At 36.0% G+C, this 27,846-nt stretch overlaps 2 protein-coding genes and 1 pseudogene across 2 annotated transcripts; 1 reads left to right on the top strand and 2 right to left on the bottom strand.

The window, feature by feature from the left end:
• Positions 1-1,004: 1,004 nt before the first annotated feature.
• Positions 1,005-8,776, bottom strand: LOC120211378. Its single transcript, XM_039209921.1, has 11 exons — positions 8,523-8,776; positions 6,754-8,371; positions 5,034-6,503; positions 4,705-4,859; positions 4,486-4,626; positions 2,755-4,319; positions 2,084-2,519; positions 1,778-1,940; positions 1,542-1,645; positions 1,358-1,449; positions 1,005-1,270 (listed from the first exon to the last, which is right to left on the bottom strand). Exons 1-11 carry the CDS (start codon positions 8,759-8,761, stop codon positions 1,194-1,196), a joined length of 6,060 nt encoding a protein of 2,019 aa, XP_039065852.1. The 5' UTR covers positions 8,762-8,776; the 3' UTR covers positions 1,005-1,193.
• Positions 8,777-9,544: 768 nt separating this feature from the next.
• On the top strand, positions 9,545-21,062 carry LOC120211377 (annotated as a pseudogene).
• A 1,951-nt stretch (positions 21,063-23,013) lies between these two features.
• LOC120211376 lies at positions 23,014-25,468 on the bottom strand. Its single transcript, XM_039209920.1, has 5 exons — positions 24,949-25,468; positions 24,581-24,883; positions 23,598-23,816; positions 23,395-23,523; positions 23,014-23,306 (listed from the first exon to the last, which is right to left on the bottom strand). The coding sequence occupies exons 1-5, from the start codon at positions 25,213-25,215 to the stop codon at positions 23,106-23,108; spliced, it is 1,119 nt and encodes a 372-aa protein (XP_039065851.1). The 5' UTR covers positions 25,216-25,468; the 3' UTR covers positions 23,014-23,105.
• Positions 25,469-27,846: the final 2,378 nt, after the last annotated feature.

The raw sequence follows: 27,846 nt of genomic DNA, 5'->3' as shown, positions 1-27,846 counted from the left end.
AATAAATTCATATAATTTTTAATTCTTTATTCTTTCATTTTAGTTCAGTTTAAAATAAAATGAAATCTTTAAATTATATTCTCTTTTGTTTAAACTCTTAAATTATTTTTAAGTTAGAATAAATCTCTAAACTATTATATTTGATCATTTTAAATCTTATCATTTTATAATTAATTTTTTAACCAATAATATATTAGCACGTGACATAAAAATTAAGTACTTATTTTGACAAGAAAATAATTTAGAGACTTAGAGCAAAAAGATATCATACTTCATAGAATTATATTTGTAAAAAATAATTTAAATACTTATAATGATTATATATAATAATTTAAAATCTAATTTTTATTGAAAAATAATGTAAGAGCTTAAAGTAAAAAATATATAATTTAGGCCTTTTAGTCATGTGTGACGTTAATATAAAAGGAAAACCGTTAAATGATTTAGCATAAACAAAAATACATTCTTTTGAAACACTTTTTACATAACTCGTCTTTATAAAAAAAATGTCATTTGAGTCAATAATATAGTTTGAAACATCATTCTAATGAAAAAGTTGTTTCAAGTATTATTCCCATAATATTACCCTTTTTTTCCAGACAGTATGTTAGATATCAGGGTCATATGTCGGCTGGACGAATTAAAATTTACAGAATACTTTCAATTTTTTTTAAAAAAATTTAACGTTAAATTTTGAACAAAACTACTAAAATAAAACAAAAACTAAACTTTAAGTATATTTTGAAAAAAATTGAAAGTTTAATACTAAAATAGATCAAAACTGATAGTTTCGGTATTAAATATGTAATTTATCCAGAAATAAATATAAAACTGAAATTCCTAGTAGTCGTCAAACCACCGACCTCTGCCAGTGTAACATGTTGCCTGCCTTGGAAACGTCAGAGCCGATCCATGCTAAACGACAATTTTTTCTTTTCTTTTTCATAATAAATTAATTTCTACAAACATCTGGTAAATCCTACCTATAATCTTTTTTCCTGATAAATACTACAAGATACAGAACATGTTTTAACTCATGATACAAAGATCAATTGACAAAGAAATGGTTTTCCCATACTCGAATCCGGTAATAAATGCCATCACCAAAGTTTACCAGTCATTCATTTCCATGCAAGTTAGAGAATAGTCAAAGAGGACAAAATTTGTGACTTACCGGAGGAAATGGCTGATGATCAGACTTTCCCTCCGTACTGGAAATTCAGTTTGTAATCACGTTGCAAACTGGCCAAAGTGTTTCTACAAGGACCCTCTGCAAAAAACCATGGATACACGAATGAAGAATGTTTAGACAAGAGTCCCGCATTCATGGTCTTAGGGGCAAATCAAGATTGCTAACCTCCAAATACAGTGTGAAGATATTGAAGATCATTAGCTGAACAAGCATCTATTAATGCATATACGCCTGGTTTTAGAGCGTCGTCTATCTCCCTGCAAACGATTCAAAAAAGCGACAGTTTCGAGCATAAAACTAGATGTATATGTGTAATAAAATATGATAGTAAGCAGGTATTGACTACCACCTTCTAAAGCCAGTTTTAAGGGGACCATATCCTGAAAAAACCCATATGTAGGTTGATAAGAACTTGTAACAATGCCCTGCAAACATATCTTTCTGCTGCCTTATCTGTAAAATAACAATGTGTGTCAAAGGTCAGAATTAGCTTGGGTCCTTAGACATGTAACATGTTCGAAACACGCCACCTCTTGTATGATTGCATATTCGAAACAGTGATAGATGTGATACAAATTACAATACCTCTTCATAGATTCTACGAAGTGAACCAGCACATTTCACCCCCTTTTGTATGTCCCATGAAAAGTAACCCTTTTGGACCACTAGATCATCATCCATTGTCTCCAAACAATGGAGAAGAAAAGATACTGATTGTTCGAGAACCGCAATACATCGTTCGCATTCACTTGAAATAAGAAAAAGAATATTAGCCTATGAATCTTGTCACAACGAGGAAATCGGGAAAAACACAAAACGTATAAAATTCAAGAAACAGAAAACACATGTAAGAGCAGTCAAAGATGCACAATAATGAATCAATACACATACCTCTTCTGATGTTTCAGAACAGTGTACAATAATCGGCAACAAGCAGCAAAGAGGTTTACAGAAAATTGTTGGTCCAGAACATGAGATTCCGTGCTTAAGATGGAATTGTGGTTTTGCTTATCCAGAAACAAGTTAATTGAAACCGGTGCTTCAGAAATCCTTAGTTGATGGAAATCCTGAAAAAGTTCTCCAGGGATATGTAAACACTGCCCAACGTGGCACATATCCATTTGAAACAGAGCATGCTTTCCTGAAACTCTGGTCAATACCTCAACACACATAAGAACAACGGATCCTGGATCTGGAGTTCTGTCACCTTCATTACCCGCAAGTTTTTCATAGAATATTAATGGACTCTGCAAGTGCAGGATTATATTGAACAGAGCAGCAACAAAGCTTTTAATGTGACTTCTAATCACATTCAAACATTTGCGTCCTACAGAGCAAGAAAAGGCATTATCAAATCAGTCCAACCCAATGAAAGCGAGATGTAGTTAAAGGGATACATACGATGTTACGTAAAAAAATCACACTAGATTTTGAGATTCATAAAATTGTACTATAAGAAAACCAAAAGTCATTCAAATCCACTATAAGATGCCAGCTACAAGTGGCACAATTCATGTCTTATGTTTACTATGATGTCCATAATAGATATACAGACATAATACCTGAACCATGCTCAAGAATTAAATCCAAGCAGTCGATGCCAGCTGCAACAGTTGACGACACCATGCCACCATCGGCACACCCAGTGGTTATTTCATACAGCCTTGCATGGGATCCTTGTATCCCCACTAATGCTCTCTCTATAGCCTGTATTGCTGACAACAGTTGCAACTCTGAAGGATTCTTAATATACACTTTGAACGACATCCTCAACTTAGCTTTGAATTCGTCTAGGCAATGCGAGTCACGAGAAAGAAAGGACTTCGATAAACCTGTATCATCATGGAGTATCTTGGTGCTTGATTCTCTCTCATGAGATTCTAAAGTAGCTCTTTTTCCTTGTAAAGATATGCATTTTCCTATTGCCATTAAATGCAATTCTATTAGCTCGGCATATACATCTCCGTTTAAGGTAGAATCAGTAGATGGAAAGTGGCTCCCTAGTTCTTCCAAATACTTAACTGCACCATCTAACCAAACAAAGGTAAATGGTGGTGGGATTTCAACTGAGTTTGCCAACTCCAACAACAAGAACCGTGAAATGTTAATTATGAGAGGTGCCATACCCGATGACAATTGAGCACCATCAACACAGAAATTTAACCTTGGAATAGCCGAATAAGTAATTAATAGCTGCCTAAGTAAAACTGCTCTTTCAGGATGATCACCCTTTAGCAACCCCAGCAACAAATGCTTATTTAGACAATGAAGCACAACTAAATCATCTGAATCCTTGCAGTGATCCAACTTGTCAGAACTTGGGGAATCAGAACCACTTTTTGGCTGTTGATCATTCTCAAGAAACATGCGTAAGACATCACTAATAAAATCTACAAACACATTTATGCAGATGTTTAGTTGCAAGAGAGGCTCAAACTTCCATCGTAACAATTTTGCCTTTGACTCGCCACATTTTTCGCCTGCCTGATTCAAGGCAGATGCGAGGCCCCATAAAAACCCATCAAAGAAAGAAACCATGAAAGACATTTTATTGATACTTACAGCTTCTTTCTCAGTTCCTACTTGTGCATTATCAAGTACTTCCTCCAAAGGAAAAATTAAGTTCTCTGCCTGTTCCTTCAAACTCTCAGCAATCATAGTCAAACTTCTCAAGGCTTCATTATCATTCAAATAATTGAAGCGTAAAACAGGTTCATTTAAAATACTTTGATCACTGGCAACACCAGAAAAACCTTTACAGGCTTGCTTAGAATTTCCAATAAAAAGAACAATCTGACCAAATTGATATTTGCTTATTGCAAAGATGACATAAGAAGTGTGATCCATCAATGAGAATTTCTTAATTTTGGAATCGGACATACAGTCTTCCGACATTGTGTCTAGGAGTTCAATCACCGTGGAAACTGACTTGAAAAGCCAAGTGATAAAATATGAACCCTCAACAGCTGTAATAAGTGAAGACAGACTAACTCCTATCTTCTCCTCACATAATGCCATTATGATATTTTTCAATGTCCTACGACAAGCTACAAACAATTGGAAAAGCTCATAGAAACCATACGAGGACAATGTTCCCTGACAGTGTAAAAGCTCTGCAACCACATACCTGAAAATATTAAGAGACTCTTATCAATGGAGACTTCAAAAAGCTCACAATAAGATAAGAGTAAATGCACCAGTAGTGTATAATAAGATACCTTGCAAAGCATATGAAAATAAAATGCTTGAAACCATGTATTACATACATTCTGAACAAGAGATAGAGAGCTCACCGGTCAAGGTGGAGGACACAAGTTACTAACTTGGAGAATGATTTTGAACTCAAATATTCTTTTGGCATCCAACATAGAAGATTAAGCAAACTCCTACAATCTTTCACATTATTGAAAGGAAGGGTTTTCTGTTTCATAGAAGATTCTGAAGGTATCCCATTACATTTATTTGAAATTGATCTTGTATCTGAGTCGTGCTTAATATATCTTCTACCAGAAACAATTGCAGATGACTTCTCAAGGGTGCTTAAAACCTCCGACCAAACAGGAAATGAATCAAAACTCCTGTTACTAATTAATGAATCACTAAACAATAACAGCTCCAAATTCTCAAGTGCATGACAAAATCTTGATGACAAATTCCTGCGAACAAACTAATAAAACAGGGGTGAACATCATGTCACAAAAGAATCTCCATGAAAATTTCAGATCACTAGCAATCAAGCATAAAAAAATTACAAATGGAAGGTATAAAGCACAGAGAGAACAAATGTGGTAAACGAAACAGGAATGCAAGAAAGAGAACATTTATGAATTGTTTGTCTTACTTTATGATCATACAAAGTGGAATCTTGCAGAAGACCTTGTGAAATCTGATACAGAGTAATTTTCTTCGGTTGACAGTCTTTGTCAATTTTATGCTTTTCACCCTGCTGAAAGCTTTTTGATAAACAAGGTAGGGAAGTCTGGATCAAAAGTGTGAGGAACGTTTTAAACTTCTTCTTTAACTTCTTAGAAGAAGAATAAATGCATAAAATATCAATATTTTGGCAAATAATCCACCAAATTGCGCTTGGCAACGATTTCTTGTTCACAGAACAAATACCAAAGTCCCATTTATCACTTTCATGTGCCTTTGTTTCACAAGATGTGTCATCAGAGGATAGGATCGATAAGTGATTATCAGCTACTAATGAAAGGTATCCCAGCACAAAATCAGCAAGCTCCACTGCCTCTTGCTCCAAAACTAACATGCGTCTTTTCAACTTTCTGTCTTTCTTACTATATAGTGACAAGTCAGCATCATCAAACTTTTTAACCTGCATCAGCTTCTCATTCTGCTTTAATAAATACTCGAGAGAGCTTCTATTCCTGCTCAAATCAACTAGCCTCTGGAGAGCCATAATATGCAGTATATAAATCAGCGGACAGCAATCTTCAATGTTGTCTTTAACGTAAGTGTCTGATATGTGGTGTATAAGATCAAGAAGAGATGGTGAAGGATTGATAATCCAAGAAAAATAGCCGTTATCTGTCCAATCTGATTTCTCCATCCAATCCCGACCAGTATATGCTGTGAATGCATCCCCCATTGCAGATGACAATTTCCGCGACATGCTTGGTGGTGTAAGGCTAATGACTTGCCTGTACAAACTTCGGCAAGATATGTACAGTCGAAATAGGAAAACTAAGATCCATTGTATTGATATTCCATGTCTCTCTTTTTCATTCCCAGCAACCATATTCTTGGAAATACTTCCAATGACAGAAAACAAGAAAGTGTCAACACCATCAAGGTTTTGTTCTCCCAGACTACTAATGCAAGGATAAATAGCACTTACTAGCTTCTTTATAGAAGGCCCAAGAAGACTACAGTTTCCTGAGGTAACTGAAATTGAGTCTAGCAATACCATATAAATTTCAGATAGCACTCTTCCCAACAGTTCTGCTTGTATGTGAAAGCTTAGCTTGTCATGATCGTTTACATGCAACCTTCCAATTTTTTTTCCATCAGTTACTGAGCTGCCAATTTTCATCCATTCCATCGATTCTGATACATCTTCCGTTAACTGCTGAATAAGCTCACCCGCTTGTCCTTCTGGTATGAACTTTATAGCATGATGAATAGAGAGTTTAAATTCTTGCGAGCCTAATAGAACTCCCACTGATGCCGCAATTGCTTCATTAGAAAAGGAGGCTGAGTACGAAAAAAATCCGGTGCACCTCATTTCACATTCATTGTGGTGTGATATCAAAAGTCTCACAGCTTTGCACAATGTAAAAATAGAATTATTCACCTACATCAATTACAAAGCCTATGAATTGGAGTTGAACCATTTAAGGAAAAGAAATATTAAGCCACTTATTCAAGGACAAGAAATGTGAAGAAGACAGAAAGGGGAAGTAACCAATCAAAAAATGAACAGAACACCCCCAAATCCCGTAAAAGAAAATGAAGCACAGTCTAACATGGTTTAAAAGTTGTTAAAAAAATTATTCAAGACCACAACACTTAGAGTGCATATATATTGAAAAATGTATACGAACCTGGCGAAGTGCACTATAAAGATTAATCAGGTTGCGCCCAAAATCCAGTATTGGGGAAGTCAATAAGCATTGATCTGGTGAATCCAAATAAGAGAAACTGGCCAAGTAAGAAAGAATCATGAGCCATAAGCTAATTAAATCACTCCCGATAACATCATATTCAATATCCAAGAAGTGCCCTACAGCAAGAAACAACTCCTTGGCTAATAACGGAAACATCTCCTTCCTTGTCTTGCCATCTATATCAGATTCTGACAGGCCAAGTAATTTGGCAGCAAATGAGACCACTGTATTATAAGCTTTCTTCAAGAAATTAAGACAAGCTCCTTCAGATATGTCTTCTGTTCTTGCATATACTTTTTCATGTACAAAACTGGCAAGTAAACTATTAACTGACTTCAGTGTGCAATGAACATCCACCAATGAGACCCTTGCTGCCAAGTTAGATTGCATGTAGCCATCCATCTCGAGCAGGAGAGGCTCCAAAAGCTGAACAAAAAAATCAAATATTGACTTCTGTGATTCTGCACTATAAGTACTAGAGCTAAAATTATTAACTGGAATTTCCCTACTACTTCGAGATGGATCTGTAGACAAATCACTTGACAAGTCATCTTCCAAACGCCTTGTACCTCCAAATTTTCCAGTAGTCCCTGCACCCAAAGCTCCTTTTCGCTTTTTAATTCGACCAACAAACAAGTGAAATAATTGCCCAGTACCAATCAATACTATGTTCTTTTTCAGCTTTATGATGCTTTCCAGTTTGTCAAATAAATGCCTGTGATAACTTTTAATGACCAAATTCGAGTCTTTTGCTTCAACTGATGGAGCATACTTTTCCACACCACGCAAGCCCAAAAATCCATCAATGTGAACAGGATGAAACAGCCCATGAGATAATACATCTTCAACCAACACAGACAACTTCTTTGTCAAGACAGAATTGTTCTCCTTAACTTGACTATACAAGACATCATCTAGCAGAAGCAACAAGGGCTCAAGAAGTTTATCTACAAAATCACGAAACTTATCTTTCCGAGTTGGGTGGATCCTCAAAAACTTGGCAAATGGTTCAAGAACCACACAAGAAAACTGAATGGCGAACGCGCCTATGTTGCCACCACCAAGGTTCTGAGCATAAATTTTGTGAACAAGCTGAAGCACCGAGTCAATATTGGAAATCCATAACTCTAAGTTTTCTTTTGACAATCCATTTTGGAATGAGAACAACAAGGAAACACAATCAAGCACAACATCATACAATTCAAACTCTTCACCAGCAAAAACTGATTCATTTGAAGACAAAGATGGGTCACTAATAAAAGACAAAACATTTCTCGCAACATTACCGATTGCTCTTAATAAATTCCGAGAGAAATTCAGAGAAACATGTAAATTCAAAGACTCCTTCAAGCAGAATTCAAAAATCCGCCAACATCTAAAATCCAAACAAGCCTCAACATTATCTTTCTTTTTAGGAGAAACTAATAATGATTGGATCCATTCATTGAGAAAAACAATTAGTCGCCACGTATTCACCGTTTCATCATCTTCATCCACATCGCTTCTTACTTCTTTCTCAATTGAATCAACATAATCAAAAGCCAGCTCTACCTTTCTGCACCAATACACAAGGCTCCGTTACTCGAAGCAAAAACATCAAATGTCCAATTCGATGAAATGAATAGCGAAACATATAATAACAAATAAAACCGAATAAATGAAGCAAAAAAAAACCATATTTAATGTGAAGGAAAGAAAATACTAACTTTTGAAGGTCGATTTGCTTGTTTTGCAAGGAAAGAATTAACTGTAAATTCCTCCATGGGCATTCTTCACTGGGATTCAGCTCGGGTTCCGTAGGTGCACAGCTTTCACCTTTTTCAACTTCTTTTGTTTCCTTCTCGAACGAACCGTTACGGCGGCGTTTCGCAAGACTCGGTCTCTCTTGGGAACTTTTTAGCTTCCTCTTGCCTTTCTTTCTTAACTTCACAGATGAATCAACCATGTTCTTAACTTCACAGCTCTTTTTTTGGGTCTAAAATATGGTTTTGCTGCTGTTCTTTTTAGGGTTTTGAATTCGGTTTACCAATTCGCTGCGTTTGACTGCGAACGAATTAGCTTGCATTACGAGCCGCTTTTTCATTCACATTTTAAATATAAGGGAAAAGTATATAAATAGTGCCCTGAACATTTAGGGTACTTGCATTTTAATCATTCAACTTTTATAACTTGCAATACAGTAATCAAATTTTAGTTGGTTTATATTTCTATCTCTACCGTTACCACTGCTAATTTTTTGCTGACGTGATAGGTAACCTCCCGTCAATTCTCTTCTTCTTCTTTTTCTTCTAGGATTTGTGGTTCAATTTTTGGTAGCTTTAAATCATGAAAATTTTGATTGAGTTTTGATTTCTATCACATAGGATCATTTTGCTTTCCTCTCCCAATTGTTCTACTTCTTTTCAAAACCCTTTATTTATACAATTTTCTCCCTCTCTTTTTTTTCTCTTATCATTGTTTCACACTTTTCCCTTCTAATCCAACAACACATGCTAATGCCCCTACCAGAACTTAGATAAAAAATAAATTTTAACAAAAAATGAAATTGCAAGTGCACAAAAAGCATGAAAGAAAATGAAATCAGGATCTCCAAATTTTGAAGACCACCTACCTGAGCCAAAGATGAGTTAAACAGAATATCATGGATCTTGAATCTATCAACACCAATTTTAATTGTCCTGAATTAAAATAAAGGAAAATACAAGATCAATTAATATAAGTAATAATCGGAAATGTCTTCGCTGGATGTGGATGATAATCATAATAAAAATATGAAAAATGGGGATGTACGTTGTCCCTTGGTTGAATTCGAAGAATGTGACTTTTCAAAGTTGCTAGAGAAGCCAAGGATCATGAATATAGACTGTTGGGAAATAAAACAAGTAATTTTCCTATAACCAGATTAGTGAGAATGCGAAATAAAAGCGGAAAAATATTACCCGAAATTGATAACGGAGTTCATCCAATTATGCCTACGTCTTCGGACTGCTGCAGATCTTTTACTAAAGGGGGAAAATTTACAGGTGTTTACAAAAACACTTGAAAGAGAGCAAGAATGATTTAGGGATTATTTTGAAGCTAAATGAGTTAGGGTATTTATAGTTGAAGCTTAAGGATTAATCTTATAAATACCCTAAAGTCCAGGGACTAATTGCAATTTTCCCTTTACTATTTTTCAACAAAAAAACCTGCCAAACTTTGACAAAAATTAGCAGCCAGCTGCTGCCACATTTGTTTGTCTGACTTTTCAACAATCTCCCACTTGAAGACTGATTTTTATCTGTCTTCACACCTTGATCAATGCATCAACATTTCTGGTCTTGTTACTCTAGCATGCACTGAAGCTGAACACAACTTCAGTTTGTTCGTAGTCACCGTCTTTGTAAACACACTTGTTATGGAGCGCTTTCTTGTCTGGTGGTAATAAAACTAATTCTCACGTCTGATTTTACATAAGCGAGTCCATCTCATCTTTTATGGAAGACTCCTACTTGACTGAATCCTCCACCTGCATTGCTTCATCATAGCACTCAGGTCCTCCCATACGAACTGCTTGCCTTGGCCTTTTCCACATGTAACTTCACGATCTTTCGCGTCATACTTTGCATCAACTTGGTTGCCTTTCGACGCCACCACTTGCTCATGTCCTCCCATAAGGACTTGGCCTCCCATAACGGCTGTGCTTGCTTCAGCTCTTGCCGCCAAGTGATGAAATGGGCTAACACGCCCACAAGTGCATATCTACCGTAGGAACTCTCTTTCCTATAAGTCTTGATTTGCCTCGGTTTGGACCCTCCCGGTCCTGCGGCAAAGTCTTGGATCCCCTCCAAACTTTGTTTCCTCCGAGTTAAAAGTTAGGTCTTGCTTGACCTATACTCACTTAAAACAGCAAATCAAACTCAAAAGAACACCAGAGTAGTGTTGAGATGTACCTTCACATCTGATTTCATTGGCATTTACTCAAAATTTGTGTTAGCCATTCTTACTCCATGAAGTATGACACTCCTCGCATTGAACTCTTGTCATTGGAGTTCTTTGCATCATCATACATCGGCACTTTCTCACGACAAAGTCTGATGCCTCTTCTTGCCTCCTCCATTCTAACACGAAGGTTGGAGTTCACTTCTAACCTTGTAAATGGGCAGTTTCTCCGTGGTTACCTTGTCCTTCAACATCTTAGCTCCCTTAGAATCTTGTCTACTAGTCTTTGAAGGATTTTTCCTCGCTTGAACATCCCCGACAAGCCCTTGTTTCGACACTTCTCTTATAATGGTCTATGAAGCCATGTTCTCTACTCGAACATACTCAGCAAACTCCTTGGACATGGTTAACTCCTCCTGCACTTGGCTTCTACTTTCCTTGGCAGAAATAAATCGTATTGAGCCAACTCTCAACGCCCCCTTGATCCTAGGTTCGTCCTTTTCTTTGGACAACTCGATCTTGGGCTCATCCATCACATTAGATGACTCGGCTCCACTCGGGTAGGCTCGCAACACTTCTGGCATCTTAAGTTTGCACCCCCTCGTTTGTTCGACTCTTATCCTCGGCTTAGCATCTTTGACACTTGAACTTGTGTCAAGACTGCACACATCTTCTCCAGACTCGCCATCTGGTTTATCATTGAGTGGACTTTCTCTGCCACTCAAGGAACAACATTCCTCATCATTTGACTTGCCTTTATCATGGATTCGCTTGCCACTACCCTCGACTTTCGACTTTGTTTTGGAAGTCTTATTTTTCTTGACTCCATATTCTTTGATTGACTATGTGGTTGTCAAGGCTTTAGACAACTCCTTGACTTCCCTTCGCTCCAACACTTTCTTCGCCCATGGCTTCAATCCGAACATGAATGTGAAGAACCCATCTTCTTTTGTCAAACTTGGGACTTTGAGCATGAGACTTCTGAATCGGCTCACATACTCCTTAAGTGTCTCTTTATGCCTGAGACGCCTCAACTTGGACCACGCCTCCATCCTGGCATATTGTGAGCGGACTTGCTCACTTTACACCCTCGGCTTGATGGCTTTATCTCTTGCTATCGCACCGGGTCCTTTCTTGTGCTTGACTGCTTTGACACCTACAGTCTCACCACACATCGCTCCTTGATTTACTACTTGTGAAATTGTAGTCGCACCATCCTTGCCCCTTGATTCAGCTACTTTGGAATATGTAGCCTCATCAAGTCTTGCCCTTGCATTGATTGCTTGAACACTTGCAATCGCATCGAGGTTTCTTCTGGGTTCGACTGCCTCAGCATCAACAGTCTTGCCTCGTCTCGATCCTTGCTTGGCCGCATTGACCCCCTCAATCGAACCAAGTCTTTTCCCTGGCTTGGAAGCTTTAACACTTGCAACCGTGCCAATTCCCGCTACTTCTCATTCTTCCATCCTCTTCATGATGGTTGCAAGGCAACGCTTCTTGGGGCATCCTCTAATCAAATGAGGATCATCACAGAAGTAGCACTTTAACTTTTCTTTGCTCACATTCTTCTTCGCACCGGACTTAGCCTTGTCATTCTTTCCCGATGGCTTTCCTTGACTATTAACAGTCGATGACTCACATTGGTCATTCGAAGAGCTTTCTCTACCATCTCATCGTTGCACTTTTTCCCGGTCTCCCCCATTATTGCCACTATCTCTGGGCATGGGTCTGGACAACACATCGCTACTTGGCTTGACATTTGCAAGCTCAGTTAATTTTTTGGCTACAGTTATGGCCTCTGAAAGTCTCTAGGCATCACCTTGCTCTCTCCCGAGCATTGCCTCTGGTCCAAGTCATTCCAAGAAGGTTTTGAGCGCACCATCCAACTTCTCAATTTTCACATTCCCTTCGCCTATAGCCATCGCTCCCACTCGAATATGGCTTCGTTTGGATCGTTTCTGACAATTTATGTGAACCACCGTGTATTAGAACACCTCCATCGATAAACTCGTACCGCCGAACAAATTTCACTATTCACGAAATTCGCTATTTACGTGAATAGTAACCTCGTAGAAAAATTAACAAAATTCACAACCAAAAGCTATGATACTAGTTGTTGGGAAATAAAATAAGTAATTTCCCTATAACCAAATTAGTGAGAATGTGAAATAAAAGCGGAAAAATAATACCCAAAATTGATAAAAGAGTTCAGCCAATTATGCCTACGTCTCCAGACTGCTGCAAATATTTTACTAAAGGGAGAAAATTTGCAGGTGTTTACAAAAATACTTGAAAGAGAGCTAGAATGATTTGGGGATTATTTTGAAGCTAAATGGGTTAGGGTATTTATAGTTGAAGCTTAAGGACTAATATTGTAATTACCCTAAAGTCCAAGGACTAATTGCAATTTTCCTTTTACTATTTTTCAACAAAAAAAACCTGTCAAACTTTGACAAAAATTAGCAGTCGGCTGCTGCCACATTTGTTTGACTAACTTTTCAACATAGGCAGGCAGAGCTCATTGGATGAGAGGTCGCTTCATGAGCTATCTCTTGTGATGAATCTAGTCATTTCTTGTAGAGCTACTGATATTAGTTTACCTAAAATATGAGCCACCAGAATTTATCTCTTCGACTGTGGGTAAAAGGTCAGGTTTCGATACACCAAGGCCACACACTGGTTTTGATGCACATCTAATGGTTAGTGAAGCTTGGGATGCCGTGAGAAGATCATTGGTGTATTTTCGCAGTCAACCGGTCGGGACTATTGCTTCATTGGATAATTTTAAAGAAAATCTAAACTACAATAAGGTGAAGCTCACATTGCTTGTGTAACCCCATCTTAGTTTTTTATTTGCTCAGCCAATATAAGATTTTTTTATTAGCAAAAGAGGCCTCGAAGAGGTTACATACTTAAACACACCAGAAACACCAAACTGCAAAGAAAGACCTTACAACCATGGCAAAGAATAACACCACAAGTCCACAACCCAAAAGAATATCACATTTAGAATACAAATAATTAGCCCTACAAACCTTGAAAGAGAAAAACTGAAAATTTAGAAATGATCAACCATAGCAGATGATCCACATGGTTTCACAATGACACTTGTAAACTTTGGTTGCACTTGTCTGTTAGAACCGATATAGAATCTCCAACCCTTGTGCCTTCATCTCCAACCCATATGTTCTCTCTGTCATGAGGCTTGATCATTGTATTGGTTATGGAATTTTCAATATATGAGATGTATATTTTGTCTATTTGTCAAAAGAAAAAGAAGACGTTCACATATTTTCAGTATCATTCTATATGTTTCTTATTATTTTCTTCTACATACTAAGGGTAGGATGTAGTGCTTGCGGACATTTATAGTGTTGATTTTTAGATGGTGCAAGTTATAAAAGCATTTTACTTTTTACTGATTGAATGACTTCAATATTTTATTTTATGTTATTAATTCTATAACTGAGTTCATCTAGTTCTTAGTTTTCGTTTCCCTCTATTTATATCTTTATGTTATATTGATATACTATGTTTCCTATTTTAGATTTCGTGGCTCTTTATCCATTTGCTTATATTTTCTTTATCAACTCTCCTAGTTTTGAAGCTCACATGAAACAGACTAAGTTTTCAAAGAATGCTCTAGTTTGTAAGTTGTAACGATTTTGTAAATATGTTTGCTTGTTTTCTTCTGCAAAGGTCTTTGTGAGAGATTTTGTCCCTAGTGTATTAACTTTCTTGATGAATGGGGAACCAAAAATAGTAAAGAACTTCATTTTGAAGACCCTTCGCCTTCAGTCATGGGAGAAAAAGATTGATCGGTTTCAATTAGGAGGAGTAATGCCTGCCGGTTTCAAAGTTCTCCGTGACCCGGTTAAGAATAATGAGACACTAATTGCAGATTTTGGTGAGAGTGCAATAGGAAGAGTTGCTCCTGTAGATTTTGGATTTTGGTGGATCATTTTACTTCGAGCATACACAAAATCTACTGGAGATACCTCACTGGCAGAGTTGCCAAAATGTCAGAAGGGTATGCGCCTAATTCTGGTTTTATGTCTATCCGAAGGGTTTGATACAATTCCAACGCTTCTCTGTGCGGATGGTTGTTGCATGATTGATCGTAAAATGGTATGCTCCTCACAACACATATTCTGTTACCCATAGCATCAAACTAATTTTTTTTCTCATCTGAAATTTGCACATCATCACATGAGGTTTCCTATTGATTTAGCATATGTAATGGGCTATGTCTAACTTCTCATGTAAAACTTGTTAGAAGACTGCTTCAGGATTGAAACATGTCCACACGTTTTTTATGTTTGTTTGTTAAGTTAATTGTGTCAAAGTCTGTTCCTATTTTTTAGGAAGTAGTTATTTTGTTATTCATGATCTGTAAACGTGGAGAAATTTTAGGATCATATTGTTAGTGGTTAGTTATTTTGTTTTTGTTTTAAAAAAATTATAACGTTTTTTATTTTTAGTATGTTGTTCTTCTAGCAGCAACGTTCCTTCTCTTATTCACATTAAAAAACAACAATTGGCATCAGAGCCCTTTTCTTAAGGGACCTGTGAGTGATTTTGACATGCCATAGAAGTTGAAGCAAGTTTTTCTTCAATTTCTCCATCGGTGTTTGATGGAGAAAACTACCAAATGTGGGCAGTTCGCATGGAGACGTATTTAGAGGCTTTGGATCTTTGGGAAGTAGTGGAAAAAGACTACATAGTTCCAGCAATTCCAGCCAATCCCACTTTGGCTCAGATCAAAGCATATAAGGAGAAGAATACGAAAAAAACTAAGGCAAAATCTTACTTATTTGCTACAGTTTTAGCCACTATTTCACTCGAATTATATCTCTAAAGTCAACAAATGAGATATGGGATTATCTCAAGAATGAGTACGAAGGAGATGAGAGAATTCGTGTGATGCAGTTACTAAATTTTGTTCGTGATTTTAAGCTGCAAAAGATGAAGGAAACTGAGACAGTCAATGAGTATACTGAAAGACTTCTCAGCATAACAAACCGAGTCCGGTTGTTGGGATCATCTCTGGCAGACTCGAGGATTATGGAGAAAATCCTTGTAACATTGCCTGAAAATTTTGAGACTACTGTTACCACCTTGGAGAATACCAAGGACTTGTCCAAGATTCCTCTGGCAGAACTCTTGAGTGCCTTGCAAACACAAGAGCAGAGGCGTGCAATGAGACAATAAAGAACTATTGAAGGAGCCCTAGCAACCAATCATCACAATAATGGCAAGAATAGGAAGCAACAATTCAAGCAGCCTCACACAGAAAGAGAAAACTCAACAATAGAGAGCAAAACCATGGCTGGAAACAGAAAACCAGGTGTGAAGAATGAGTATCCTCCGTGTCATCACTACAACAAAAAGTGTCATCCCCCTTTCAAATATTAGAGGAGACATGATACAAGATGCAATAAATGCAATCAAATCGGGCACGAAGCTTTCATATGTAGAAACAAAAATTAGCAGTAAAGGAAGAAGCTAAAGTTACAGATTAAGAGGAAGAATATCAACTGTTTGTGGCTACATGCTTCGTGGGCAGTGAATCAAATGAAAGTTGGCTGATTGAAAGTGGTTGCACCAACCATATGACTAATGACAAGGAGTTGTTTAGAGATTTGAAGCCAACTGACATCACCAAAGTTAGAATTGACAATGGGGATTATATCTCTGTCAAAGGAAAGGGGACTATTGTGATTGCAAGCTATACATGTATAAAACTTATACAAAATGTTCTCTTTGTTCCTGAAATTGACCAAAATCTATTGAGTGTAGGTCAACTAATTAAAAAAGACTTTAAAGTTATTTTTGAAGATGAATATTGCTTGATTAAGGATGCAACTAATCAAGATATCTTTAAAGTAAAAATGAAAGGAAATAGTTTTTCACTCAATCCTTTAGAGGATGAGCAATCTATTTTTTCACTCAAAGAAGATGTCACTCAAATTTGGCACAAGAGAGTCGGACACTATCATCATCAAGGGCTGTTGCAACTAAGAGAAGAGGAGTTTGCACTTGATGTTCCCAAACTTAGTGATGCAATCTCAAGCTGCAAAGCGTGTCAGTTTGGAAAGAAAAAAAAGAAGATGTTTCCTAAGTCAACTTGGAGAGCCACTCACAAATTGCAGCTCATCCACACGGATGTTTCAGGCCCTCAAAGAACATCTTCTTTAAAAGGTAGCCTCTATTATATTGCCTTTATTGATGACTTCACCAGAATGTGTTGGATTTTTTTCTTGAAGTTTAAATCAGAAGTAGCTTAAGTTTTTTTGGAAATTCAAAGCAAGAGTTGAGAATAAAAGTGGTTTCAAAATTTAGATTGTAAGGTCTGATAATGGGAATGAGTATACTTCCGCAAAATTTGACAAGTTTTGTGAAGATTCAGGCATAGAGCATCAGCTTACAGCTCCTTACACACCTCAACAAAATGGAGTTAGTGAAAGGAGAAATAGATACATCATGGAAATGTCAAGATGCATGTTGCAGGAAAAGAATTTGCGAAAGAAGTTTTGGGCAGAGGCAACAAATACTGATGTGTTTCTTCAAAACAGACTTCTCACAAAGGCAGTGAAGGAACAAACATCATTTGAGGCATGGTATGGTTACAAACCATCTCTAAAGTTCCTTAAAGTATTTGGTTTCTTGTATTTCACTCATGTTCCACAGAGCAAGCGTGACAAGCTTGATAGGAGAGCTTCACCAGGTATCTTTATAGGCTACAGTACTGTCAGCAAGGTGTATAAAATTTTCCAGCCACAAACTGGAAATATTGTTATTAGCAAGGATGTTCACTTTGTGGAGGATGAAGAGTGGAGCTGGGATGATGCAGAGAAGAAGGGTCAGACTATGGCAGAGCTAAATCACAAGTTTTCTGGTTCAAACATCGACGGACAAGATGACTGGCAGAATAAAACAGTGAATGATGCTCCCATGAGAGGAACAAGGTTGCTCTCAGATATTTATAAAAGGTGCAACATAGTTGTGTGTGAGCCTGTCGACTATGCCGAAGCAAAAAAGGATCAAATGTGGATAGCTGCAATGGAGGAGGAGCTATCAATGATAGAGAAAAACAAGACTTGGATCCTTGTGGGCAGACCTCAAGACAGGAAGGTAATTGGAGTTAAGTGGGTGTTTAGAACCAAGCTTAACGCCGATGACTCGATCAACAAGCACAAGCTAGGCTTGTGGTTAAAGGGTATACCCAAATATTTGGTGTTGATTACTCTGATACTTTTGCTCCTATTGCTAGATTAGACACAACCCGGTTACTGCTTGCAATAACTGCACAAAATGACTGGAAAGTGTTCCAGTTGGATGTCAAATCGGCTTTTTTAAATGGTGTCTTACAGGAAGAAATTTATGTGGAGCAGCCCCAAGGATTTGTGAAGGAAGGTGAATGAGATAAAGTCTATCTTCTCAAGAAGATCCTTTATGGTCTAAAACAAGCTCCAAGAGCTTGGTATAGTAAAATTGATGAACATTTGTTGAACTTTGGTTTTGTGAAAAGTCCATCAGAAACAACCTTGTATGTCAAGCACGGTGGTACTGACATTCTTATTGTTTCATTGTATGTTGATGACCTACTAGTTACAGGAAACAATACATATCATATTCAAAATTTCAAACAAGAGATGATGAAGGTGTTTGAAATGACAGATCTCGGGTTTATTTCCTACTTCCTTGGCATGGAGATTAAACAAGGGCAATGTGAAGTTTTTATCTGCCAGAAAAAGTATGCAAAGGAAATACTAAAGAAGTTTCAGATGGAAGAGCGCAAGGCAGTTAGCACTCCAATGAATCAAAGGGAGAAGCTGTGCAAATAAGATGGTGCTGACAAAGTTGATGAAGGATATTTCAAGAGTTTGATTGGCTGCTTGATGTATCTCACGACAACAAGGCCAGATATTTTGAATGCTGTAAGTATTTTGTCTCGATTCATGCATTGTACAAGTGAATTACATCTCAAGGCTGCCAAAAGAGTGATTCGATATATCAAAGGCACAAGTGATTTTGGTGTTAAGCTCAAAAGGTGCAAAGAGTTCAAGCTGGTTGGTTTTTCTGACAGTGACTGGGGAGGTTCCATTGATGATATGAAGAGCACTTCAGGCTACTATTTTACTCTTGGCTCTGGTGTTTTACTCTTGGCTCTAGTGTTTTCTCTTTGAGCTCAAAAAAGCAAGAAATTGTAGCTCAACTCACTGCCGAAGCAGAGTTTATTGCTGCAACAGCTACTGTTAATCAAGCTTTATGGCTAAGAAAGATTTTACTTGATCTTGATCTAAAGCAGAAGGAAAGCACAGAGATCCTTATTGACAACCAAGTTGCTATTGCTATCTCTCATAATCCTGTGTTTCATGGGAAGACTAAACATTTCAACATCAAGTTATTCTTCCTAATGGAAGTACAGAATCATGGAGATGTGATTCTTGTCTACTGCAAAACAGAAGAAAAAAGTTGCAGACATTTTAACCAAACCGTTGTCTGCTTTCAAGTTTGAGTTTTTGAGGTCAAGACTTGGCGTTTGCAGCTCCTAAAGCAAGGAGGAGTGTTAGAAGACTGCTTCAGGACTAAAACATGTCCACACGGTTTTTATGTTTGTTTGTTAAGTTGATTGTGTCAAAATTTGTTCCTATTTTTTAGGAAGTAGTTATTTTTTAGAAAGTTTAGGATCATATTGTTAGTGGTTATTTATTTTGTTTTAAAAAAATTGTAACGTTTCTGATTTTTAGTATAAAGTTCTGTTTTTGTTCTTCTAGTAGCAACATTCCTTCTCTTCTTCACATTAAAAAAACTACTTTCCTAAATTTATCTCGCAGTGACGAGAAGTATTGTTTGGTCGAAGTTGCATCCTTAGTCTTGCATTGGAAGTAAATCAAGCATGCGAATATGAGCTACTTTTCGCAGCTCTCCATTGGAAACGATGCTATGTTAGTAAAATGCACTATTCCTAATTTCCAATTATAATTCATCCATTGAAACACGTTCTGTATTTCCCACTCAACCTTTTCCTCATTCTAGCGTGCTTGTTTGGTTGCTGATATTTCTTGGAGCAGAACAGAAATCTTTTTACCAATAATGAAGAGTTTTGAAGTTTGATGAATTGTAGTGCATATACAGCAAGAATGCACTGACTTTTTCTTCGAAAGATAATTTAGTTTATTAATTTATCATGGGTAAATTTGTTTTGGAACTGATATGCTCATGTTTTATCTCTAAACAAAGTTGGGCTGAGCTCTGTTCTTGTCATCATGTTTGCAGGGTGTATTAGGTTATCCCATTGAAATCCAAACTCTTTTCTTCATGGCCTTAAGGTGTGCATTGCTTCTACTCAAGCAAGATAATGAAGGAAAGTAGTTCATAGAACGAATGGTTAAACGCCTGCATGAATTGAGCTATCACATGAGAAGTTATTTTTGGCTCGACTTTAAGCAGCTCAATGACATATATCGTTTCAAGACGGAAGAGTACTCTCATACTGCAGTCAACATACTTTATCGGTAATGTCAGCCCCGCAAGAATGGATTTCCGATGGTTCTGCTTGGGCAATTGTATCGCCATTCTGTCATCATTGGCCACTCCTGAACAATCCACTGCAATCATGGATCTTATAGAATCACGCTGGGAAGTATTGATCGGAGAAATGCCATTAAAGGTTTGTTATCCAGCCTTGGAAACTCATGAATGGCGGATTGTAACCGGATGTGATCCCAAAAACACGGGATGGAGCTACCACAATGGGGATCATGGCCAGGCACCGATTAGTCCTATCAAAATGATCTCTTACGTGCAAAAAACTCCAAGAATGATATCAACTTCACCATGCATGCGCTTGCTAGCATTATTGAACTTCATAAAATAGACATGGTGAGGTAAGTTTTCATAAAAATAATAGAATGTATAAGCTGGTATGCTGCATTTTGTGTCCAGTGCTGTTATGGCTACTCACAGCTGCGTGCGTGAAGACCGGACGCCCAAAAATTGCGAGGCGTGCGATTGAAATAGCTTAAACCAAGGTGCTGAAGGACCAGTGGCCTGAATACTATGACGGAAAGCTGGGGCGATACATTGGGAAGCAAGCGCGTAAAGCCCAAACATGGTCCATTGCTGGTTACTTGGTGGCAAAGATGATGTTGGAAGATCCATCTCACTTGGGAACGGTATCAATGGAGGAAGACAGACAAATGAAGCCCATCGTGAGAAGATCAAATTCATGGACTTTAAGATAAGTTTTCTTTACTTAGAAAATACTTCAATACTTTGAACATTCTAGAACTTGTTGTTTGTTCAGTTGATTTCAACAAAACAAAACAAAACAAAAATACTTCAATGTCAGTTGACTCAATTCTTTCAATCTTTATATGCATTTTCATTTTGGTAATTTTCACGGTATATGTAGATGTTAGTGGGGGTGTGTATTTGACCCGAAATTGACGGATTTCCAGCGAAATAGGATCTTTTTCTCCTTTAAAAACTTTGGTTTGGCTCTCTTTATATTTTTTTTTTCAATTACGTCTCTATTTTATTTAATAAAAATGATTTTTTTACATATATATTTATGTCAGGTCAAATCGAGTGTACATTTTAATCCTAAAAATCAAATTCAAGTTTCAAGTCGGATAAAATTTCCTTAAACTTGAATTGAATCGAATGTAGGCTTAATAGTATAATTTTTGGGTTGGATTCATGTGACAAAAATTGATTTGACACATAATCGTCCCTAAATGTTAATCTAACCATTGGTGAATGTATGTACAACCCACGGTTAGTACATGCCCACAATGGAATTCGAATTTCTTTAATTCTTTTTATGTTAGTTGTTTATTTTATTTAATGAATCTCACTCTGAAATTTTATTTGTATTTGTCCGGTACGATTTTTTTTTATTAATACATATGTGTCAACTCTGAAAAATATTTATGTATTTCCCATTGAATTGAATTTAACATGGGGAAAAGACGCTTTCTAGTCTGTGAAAGTATGGATGACAATCTAGATTGTGGACTCGATATTCAACCTATATTTTTTATGGATTTAGATATTCTAGATCTAGATAGTATTTGAATATAAATGTTAAAATTACAATATTCTGTAATGATAGTATTTGATGGAACCGAAGTATGATCCGTAATGATACTGAAGTTCATGCAAATATCCACCAACAATATCGAAGGGATTCATTTTGATCTAAAAAGTCAACAATGGTGTCATTACCGTATTCGCACAATCGGACCAAAACTCACTGCTCGATGGAGGAAAAATCGATTGCAAAACGTCCATCGCCAACGAAGTACTGACCTTGACGTTCTCAATATCATGAACACTCAGAGAGTTCTTGATCCTACGCATTGCAAGCACAAGGCTTGGCCAAACCCTGCGATCGTGGCTGAGGAGCCCAAACCATCGGATTTAAGATCCTATGATGACGATGGGCCATTGCTTTCCCCAATTGCCATAGCTGGAGGAGGAGATGGGGTGTACGGTATAAGGGGAATTAAGGAAAAAAAAGCATATTAAAAAATGATAAATTGCAAACTTGTCCCTAAACTACTTTAGATTCAAAAAAGTCTATAATTAAATTCTATTTAAAGTTCAATCATTTTATTAACGTGTCATGTCATCAAATCGTTAAACTTTTAACGAATGTTTAGGGTAAGTGGCCATATCTTAATTTAAACAAAACGAAAATGACTACGAATTAAGTTTTTTGAATTGAGTAACAATTCGTTTATAAAAATGAAACAAAAGTGACTAACTGTGTAGTTTACCCTAAAAATAAGAGTAAAAAAGTAATTAATACAGTTAAAATGTGTCACGTTAATATTTTGTTATTTATATTAATAAATTATTAACGATAAATAATTGATTTATTATAATTAACATCATGAAGTAATCAATTTGTATTTTTTTTCTAAATTTTAATGAGAAAAAGAATTATAAAATGAATAATATCAATGATTTATATTATCCGATCGAAATATAAAATTTTAAAATTAAAATTAAATGATTGAAATATAAATTGATAAAAATAAAGGTTTGTATTAACTGATTGTAATCCTTCTGATCCAATTATGAACAATGTCAATGATTTGTATTAACTGATTGAAATACTACCAACAACTTTATTAAATTTAATTTAGTTATCAGTAACAAGTTAATCAAATTATGATTTTAGAGATTATTTTATAGATATTTTAATATTTGAGATTATCGATATCAATCATATACAATACCCAATAGCGAATATCACACCGATACTTTAAAGTGATATGGATACCCATTTTTCATTGACACAACCCACTGAATTTCACAAAAGGAACTTAAGCTAGTGGAATTGAGAACTTGGATTATGGCTGCAAAATGGAGGAGGATGATTCAAGGGGCTCATGCACTACACAGCTTGATGAAACTGCGATGGGATTTTCCTCTAACCGCTGCATGATGTTCCACAACATCTCTGTCACCAGTTTCTTCAACTCATCTTCTTTAACCGTCTTCCCCTCATCCGCACGTATTGTGCCGAAAACATCCGCAACGACCTCGTCGATCTGGTGAATTTCAACAACTTTGGTAAGTGGAACGAAACAGGGGAAATCAAGGCCGAAATTGCATGTGCGTGATGTGCCATTGAGATACCTTTTTGACCGCACCGATCGGAGGTAGACCGGCAGACGGAGCCACTTCATCTAGCACGACGCGTAAACACTTGGTCGATATTTTCCCATGGCGATCTCTGGGAACGTTTTGTAAAGCTGCATTCAGTGACTGCATTTGCAAAGTGAAAGCATTGATTAGTAATGACCGAACACATTCATCGAATGACAACAATGAACATGTACCCTGTCGAGTTCAAACTTGTTGGATAGTAATCTCTTGATGCCATTTCCATCAAAAGTGTTTTCACTATGGGCAACAATGACGGGCTGCTCCTTGAGGTTTTGAGCCACATGCTTCGCCACTTTCTTAAATTCTTCCAAGAACGTTATTTTGGAGACGGGCACGCCTTGATCATAGCCATCCCATGATTTTAAAGCTGGTTCCACTATGTTGCTCATGACCTACACCAGCATCACAACCCAAAAAGAAAGCTCGAGTTTTTGGTTCAGCATAATACTAAAATCAGTCTCTAACCTTTATTGAAATAATCAGTTTTTGGTTTTTATGACTAACCTTTTAATTTTTAATTTTTTATTGGAATGATCTATACTAGATGAAATCCGTTAATTAATTAACGATCGATATATGTTACTGACATATTATTTCTATGTGTTAGATTATTGATGGGTTATAGATGAGACAAGACAGATCGTGAACTACTTGAGATTGAATCGGTCAACGATAGATAAATATTCAACTCGAATAGACTCGACTCGAATTTGAATTCGACTCTAAATTTTAACGAATTACTTGATACTCGACTCAAAAATTTACGAGTAACTCTAAAAAGTTATATATTAAAAAAATTATTTTTTAGAAAATTAAATTATTAATTATATAAACATTTACGTGTTTATTTAGGGAAAAAATGTAGTAGAAGGTTTTTATATACTTAATATTTAAATTCGAGTTTAAACTTTAACCGAGTAAAGTTAAAGAGTTTTTTTTATTTCGAGTTTTAAAACTTTAATTCAAGATTTTGAACTCGCGATTTTTCGAGTTGAGTAGAGTTTATCTTAGAAATTACGAGCCGAACTCAACAATACTCATGCTCGACTAGTTTAATACACTAATTATAATTAGAGGTTAATTCTAACATTAGTCCTTTGGGTTTTTCCTACGTTTCCTTAATGTTAGTGAAATGTAGACAGGGAAAGTAAATCACCCATGAATCGGAACAAGGGGGCATTCCATGATCAACCGTAAGTTTCCCAAAAGCCTTAACAATGCAATCGAGCAACGACGCATCATCATCCGAGCAACCTATCTGTGAAAATATAGACACCATCTCTGCATCATAACTCGGACCATCCATGAATTCCAACAGATCCTCTCCTTCAATACGAAGAATCACAACCGGGTCTCGCTTCAAACCCGCTGCCATACCTAGCAGAATATCCGAAAGAACCTCTTTAAACTCAGTCTTACTCACTTTTTCTTGTTGTCCATGAGTGAACTCGTTCAAAGCCTGAAAAAAAACGTGTTTTTTTAGGGAAAAAGAAAACTATAGGACGGTGCTTGTTGGGGACAAACCTCGGAGTAGATATTGTCGGAAACAGGAGAAGAACCCTGAACAGGCAAGCCTAGAGCAGCGCCGATATCGGCAACGACCGGTTTTAATTCCTTCACGGAGAGCTGCCCGTCGTTGTCCTTGTCGAGCTCCTTGAATTTGTGATCCACGAAGCTGCTAAACACCTCGTCGTTATCGACCAATTCCATTATACTGGAACCGTCGAGTACCTGCTGCTGATCACTTTTCTCCTTTACGGAGGTTCCTGTTGTTGTTATACTTGTCTCCATTACTTTCTTTGAACTCACTGAGACGGTGGTTTTCTTGTGAGTCGAACGCGAGTTAAAAAGAGGTGAGCATGTTCAGATTTTGGAGTTTAGGTGAAGGTGAGTCTCCCCTTTAGCTCAGACACGGACTGTGTTTTTTTTATAGGGAAGAGTGTTTTCTTCTGTGCCGTAACATCGTCTTCTTTAGACTTAAAAGCTCTTATTGTGGGTGAAAATGTATTACTTAAACAATAAAAAAATAAATGTAACAACTAATCTAATGTTATTTAATTACAACCTCAAATGTGTAAATATTTCTTTGAATTAGAATTATAAATAGAGTGTGAAATTTCATGTATGAACAATTTTAGCGCCAGGATTAAACTATTGAGGAGAAGATTAGTTAGAAACCAAACACATCCCTAGCAAAAGGATGGACTGCCGACCACTAATCCCATTTGTGGCTAAGATACGTGGGGCGGTTCGGAAACTTCCAAAAGGATAAAAACCACCCGGTTAGATAAATATAACCGGCACCTGAATTTGGTATTTTTTTATCTAAAAGTCACCCAAAAACATTGTTTTGAAAATCGGATCGGATCAGCTGGTTCAATCGATTCAATCGGGAATCATTGCCTAATTCGGTTCAATCTAAATCGGTTGAACCACTGCTAATGAACCGGCCAGAATCGTTGAACCGTTCAAACCAGACCGGCTGAAAACCGAAAAAAACCGAAAAAAACCAAAAAATTTTGTTTTTGTTTTTAAAAATTAATTCAAACGTCGTTTGTTAAACGAGCCAAGTCGAACTCAAGTATTGATGAGCTTAACTCGAACTTGAAAACTTTAAAAATAAGCTCAACTCCACTCAAACTCACAAGTTAAAAATTATCAAGTTAAACTCGAACTCGAAATATAATATTTAAACTTGAACTCAAAAAGACTTGAACTAAAAAAATTAGAAGCTCAATTGAAGCCTAAAATTCAAGCTTGATTGAAGTGAAAGAATAGTTCACTCAATGCTCACCAAAAGGCTCAATGATTTTGAATACCAAATTACCTCTATTATTTATAGAAGTTAGTTGTGATGCTCTTCTATGTTTCTCAGCAATGTGGGATTGTTTTGTTCTCATATTTTTACTCTTTAGACTTTTGGGATACTCCTATGTTTCTTAGCCATGTGGGATTGTTTTAAAAAAAATTAAACCAAGCAATATCATTTTGTTATGATTTTTTAGCCCCAAATTTATTTTTTAATTATAGTTATATAATTATATTTATTATTTAATATGTTTTACCTTAAATATTATGTTGTAGTTAATTTGAATCATTTTGTTTCACTTGATTTTATGGTTTTTAATTTATATATGTTATGACTTGCTTTGAATATGACTTGTGATATAAAAAATTATTTTTTATTAAATATTTTTAGTATTTTTATTTAATTTTTTAAATAATTATGACGTCGTCCGGTTCTTTCAGTAAACCGATAACATGATCGATTCGTTAACCGGTCCAGTTCTGAAAACCATACCCAAAAATTAAAAAATATATATCAAATTAACATTGTTTCTCCAAATTTTACCAAAGTAACATGCTTTTTAGTAGAGAGAAGGAGAGACACGTTTCGTGAAACGTATCTTACACACATGACAAAAAAGGCCAAGCCAGCTACGGAGCGTGTTTCAAGGGCAAATTTTACTACATATTTTCATAAAGCATAATTAATAAAATATAAATTAGTTCCATGAGCCTAAGTTTGTTAGTTTATATATGCATGGTGGAGTGTTTAACCTATATTTATTAATAATGTGAGATAAAAGTTAAAATAAGTTATCCTATAATTTTCTCATGTAATATTTATTTTCTTTATGTTTACTTAATACATTAAGTTAGAGTTTTTATTTTTACTATTAAAATATAAAGTAAAGTTTATATCGATTAAAATTAAATATTTTTTATACGTTAAAATATTTAAATATTTATTTTTATTTTTCTTCTATGATCGATCGATGTAAACATCAACAACTTCGAATTATATCTATTTTCCCCAACAAACTGTAGATCACTCGACTAAACTATCAGCAGATAGAAAATCTAAAATACATAAGTTAACCTACGTATCAAACTCATAAACTTAAAAGATAACATCAATAACTACTTAGGTAGGTTAGTTAATAAAATTTTAGTAAATATTATAAATAAACATTTATTTGTTCTTTAATATGAACATGTGAAAATATAAAATCCAACGCCATCTTATTTTGTTTATTTGAGCAAATTTTCATTATTTTCTGTAGTTGAAGAATAATGGGAATAAAAATGAAGAATAGTCCGAATGACATTGACATACAAATGGAAACACGCATGGATAAACATACAAATGAAGAACCATGTTCGAATGACATGATGTTTTTGTCTAGCATGTCCATTAATATTAGCTTTGTCTTCATTAAAAGTTCATATATAAAATACAAAATACAAATTGTTCTTTAGATAGATCTTCCATCTGCTAATTTGGTCGAGTGTTTTACAAGTTGTTGGGGGAGAAACTAATATAATTGGAGTTGTTGATGTTTACATTGATCAATTATCAATTATAGAAGAAAAATAAAAATAAAAATTTTAATATTTTAACATATAAAAAATGTTTAA

Source organism: Hibiscus syriacus, unplaced genomic scaffold (assembly GCF_006381635.1).
Source record: "Hibiscus syriacus cultivar Baekdansim isolate YM2019G1 unplaced genomic scaffold, ASM638163v2 tig00109972_pilon, whole genome shotgun sequence".
In the NCBI taxonomy this organism is placed as follows: Eukaryota; Viridiplantae; Streptophyta; class Magnoliopsida; order Malvales; family Malvaceae; genus Hibiscus; species Hibiscus syriacus.
The sequence above is the reverse complement of the archived record's forward strand: the minus strand, read 5'-3'. Positions and strand labels throughout refer to the sequence as shown.

Coding starts and splice junctions, on each gene's coding strand:
- LOC120211378 (XM_039209921.1), bottom strand. CDS start 8,761: ATGGTTGATTCATCTGTGAAGTTAAGAAAGAAAGGCAAGAGGAAGCTA. Junction 4,860..5,033: donor CCACTTTGTATGATCATAAA/GTAAGACAAACA, acceptor CTGTTTTATTAG/TTTGTTCGCAGGAATTTGTC. Junction 2,520..2,754: donor AATTCTTGAGCATGGTTCAG/GTATTATGTCTG, acceptor CTTGCTCTGTAG/GACGCAAATGTTTGAATGTG.
- LOC120211376 (XM_039209920.1), bottom strand. CDS start 25,215: ATGGAGACAAGTATAACAACAACAGGAACCTCCGTAAAGGAGAAAAGT. Junction 24,884..24,948: donor CCGACAATATCTACTCCGAG/GTTTGTCCCCAA, acceptor GTTTTTTTTCAG/GCTTTGAACGAGTTCACTCA. Junction 23,307..23,394: donor CGATCGGTGCGGTCAAAAAG/GTATCTCAATGG, acceptor GAAATTCACCAG/ATCGACGAGGTCGTTGCGGA.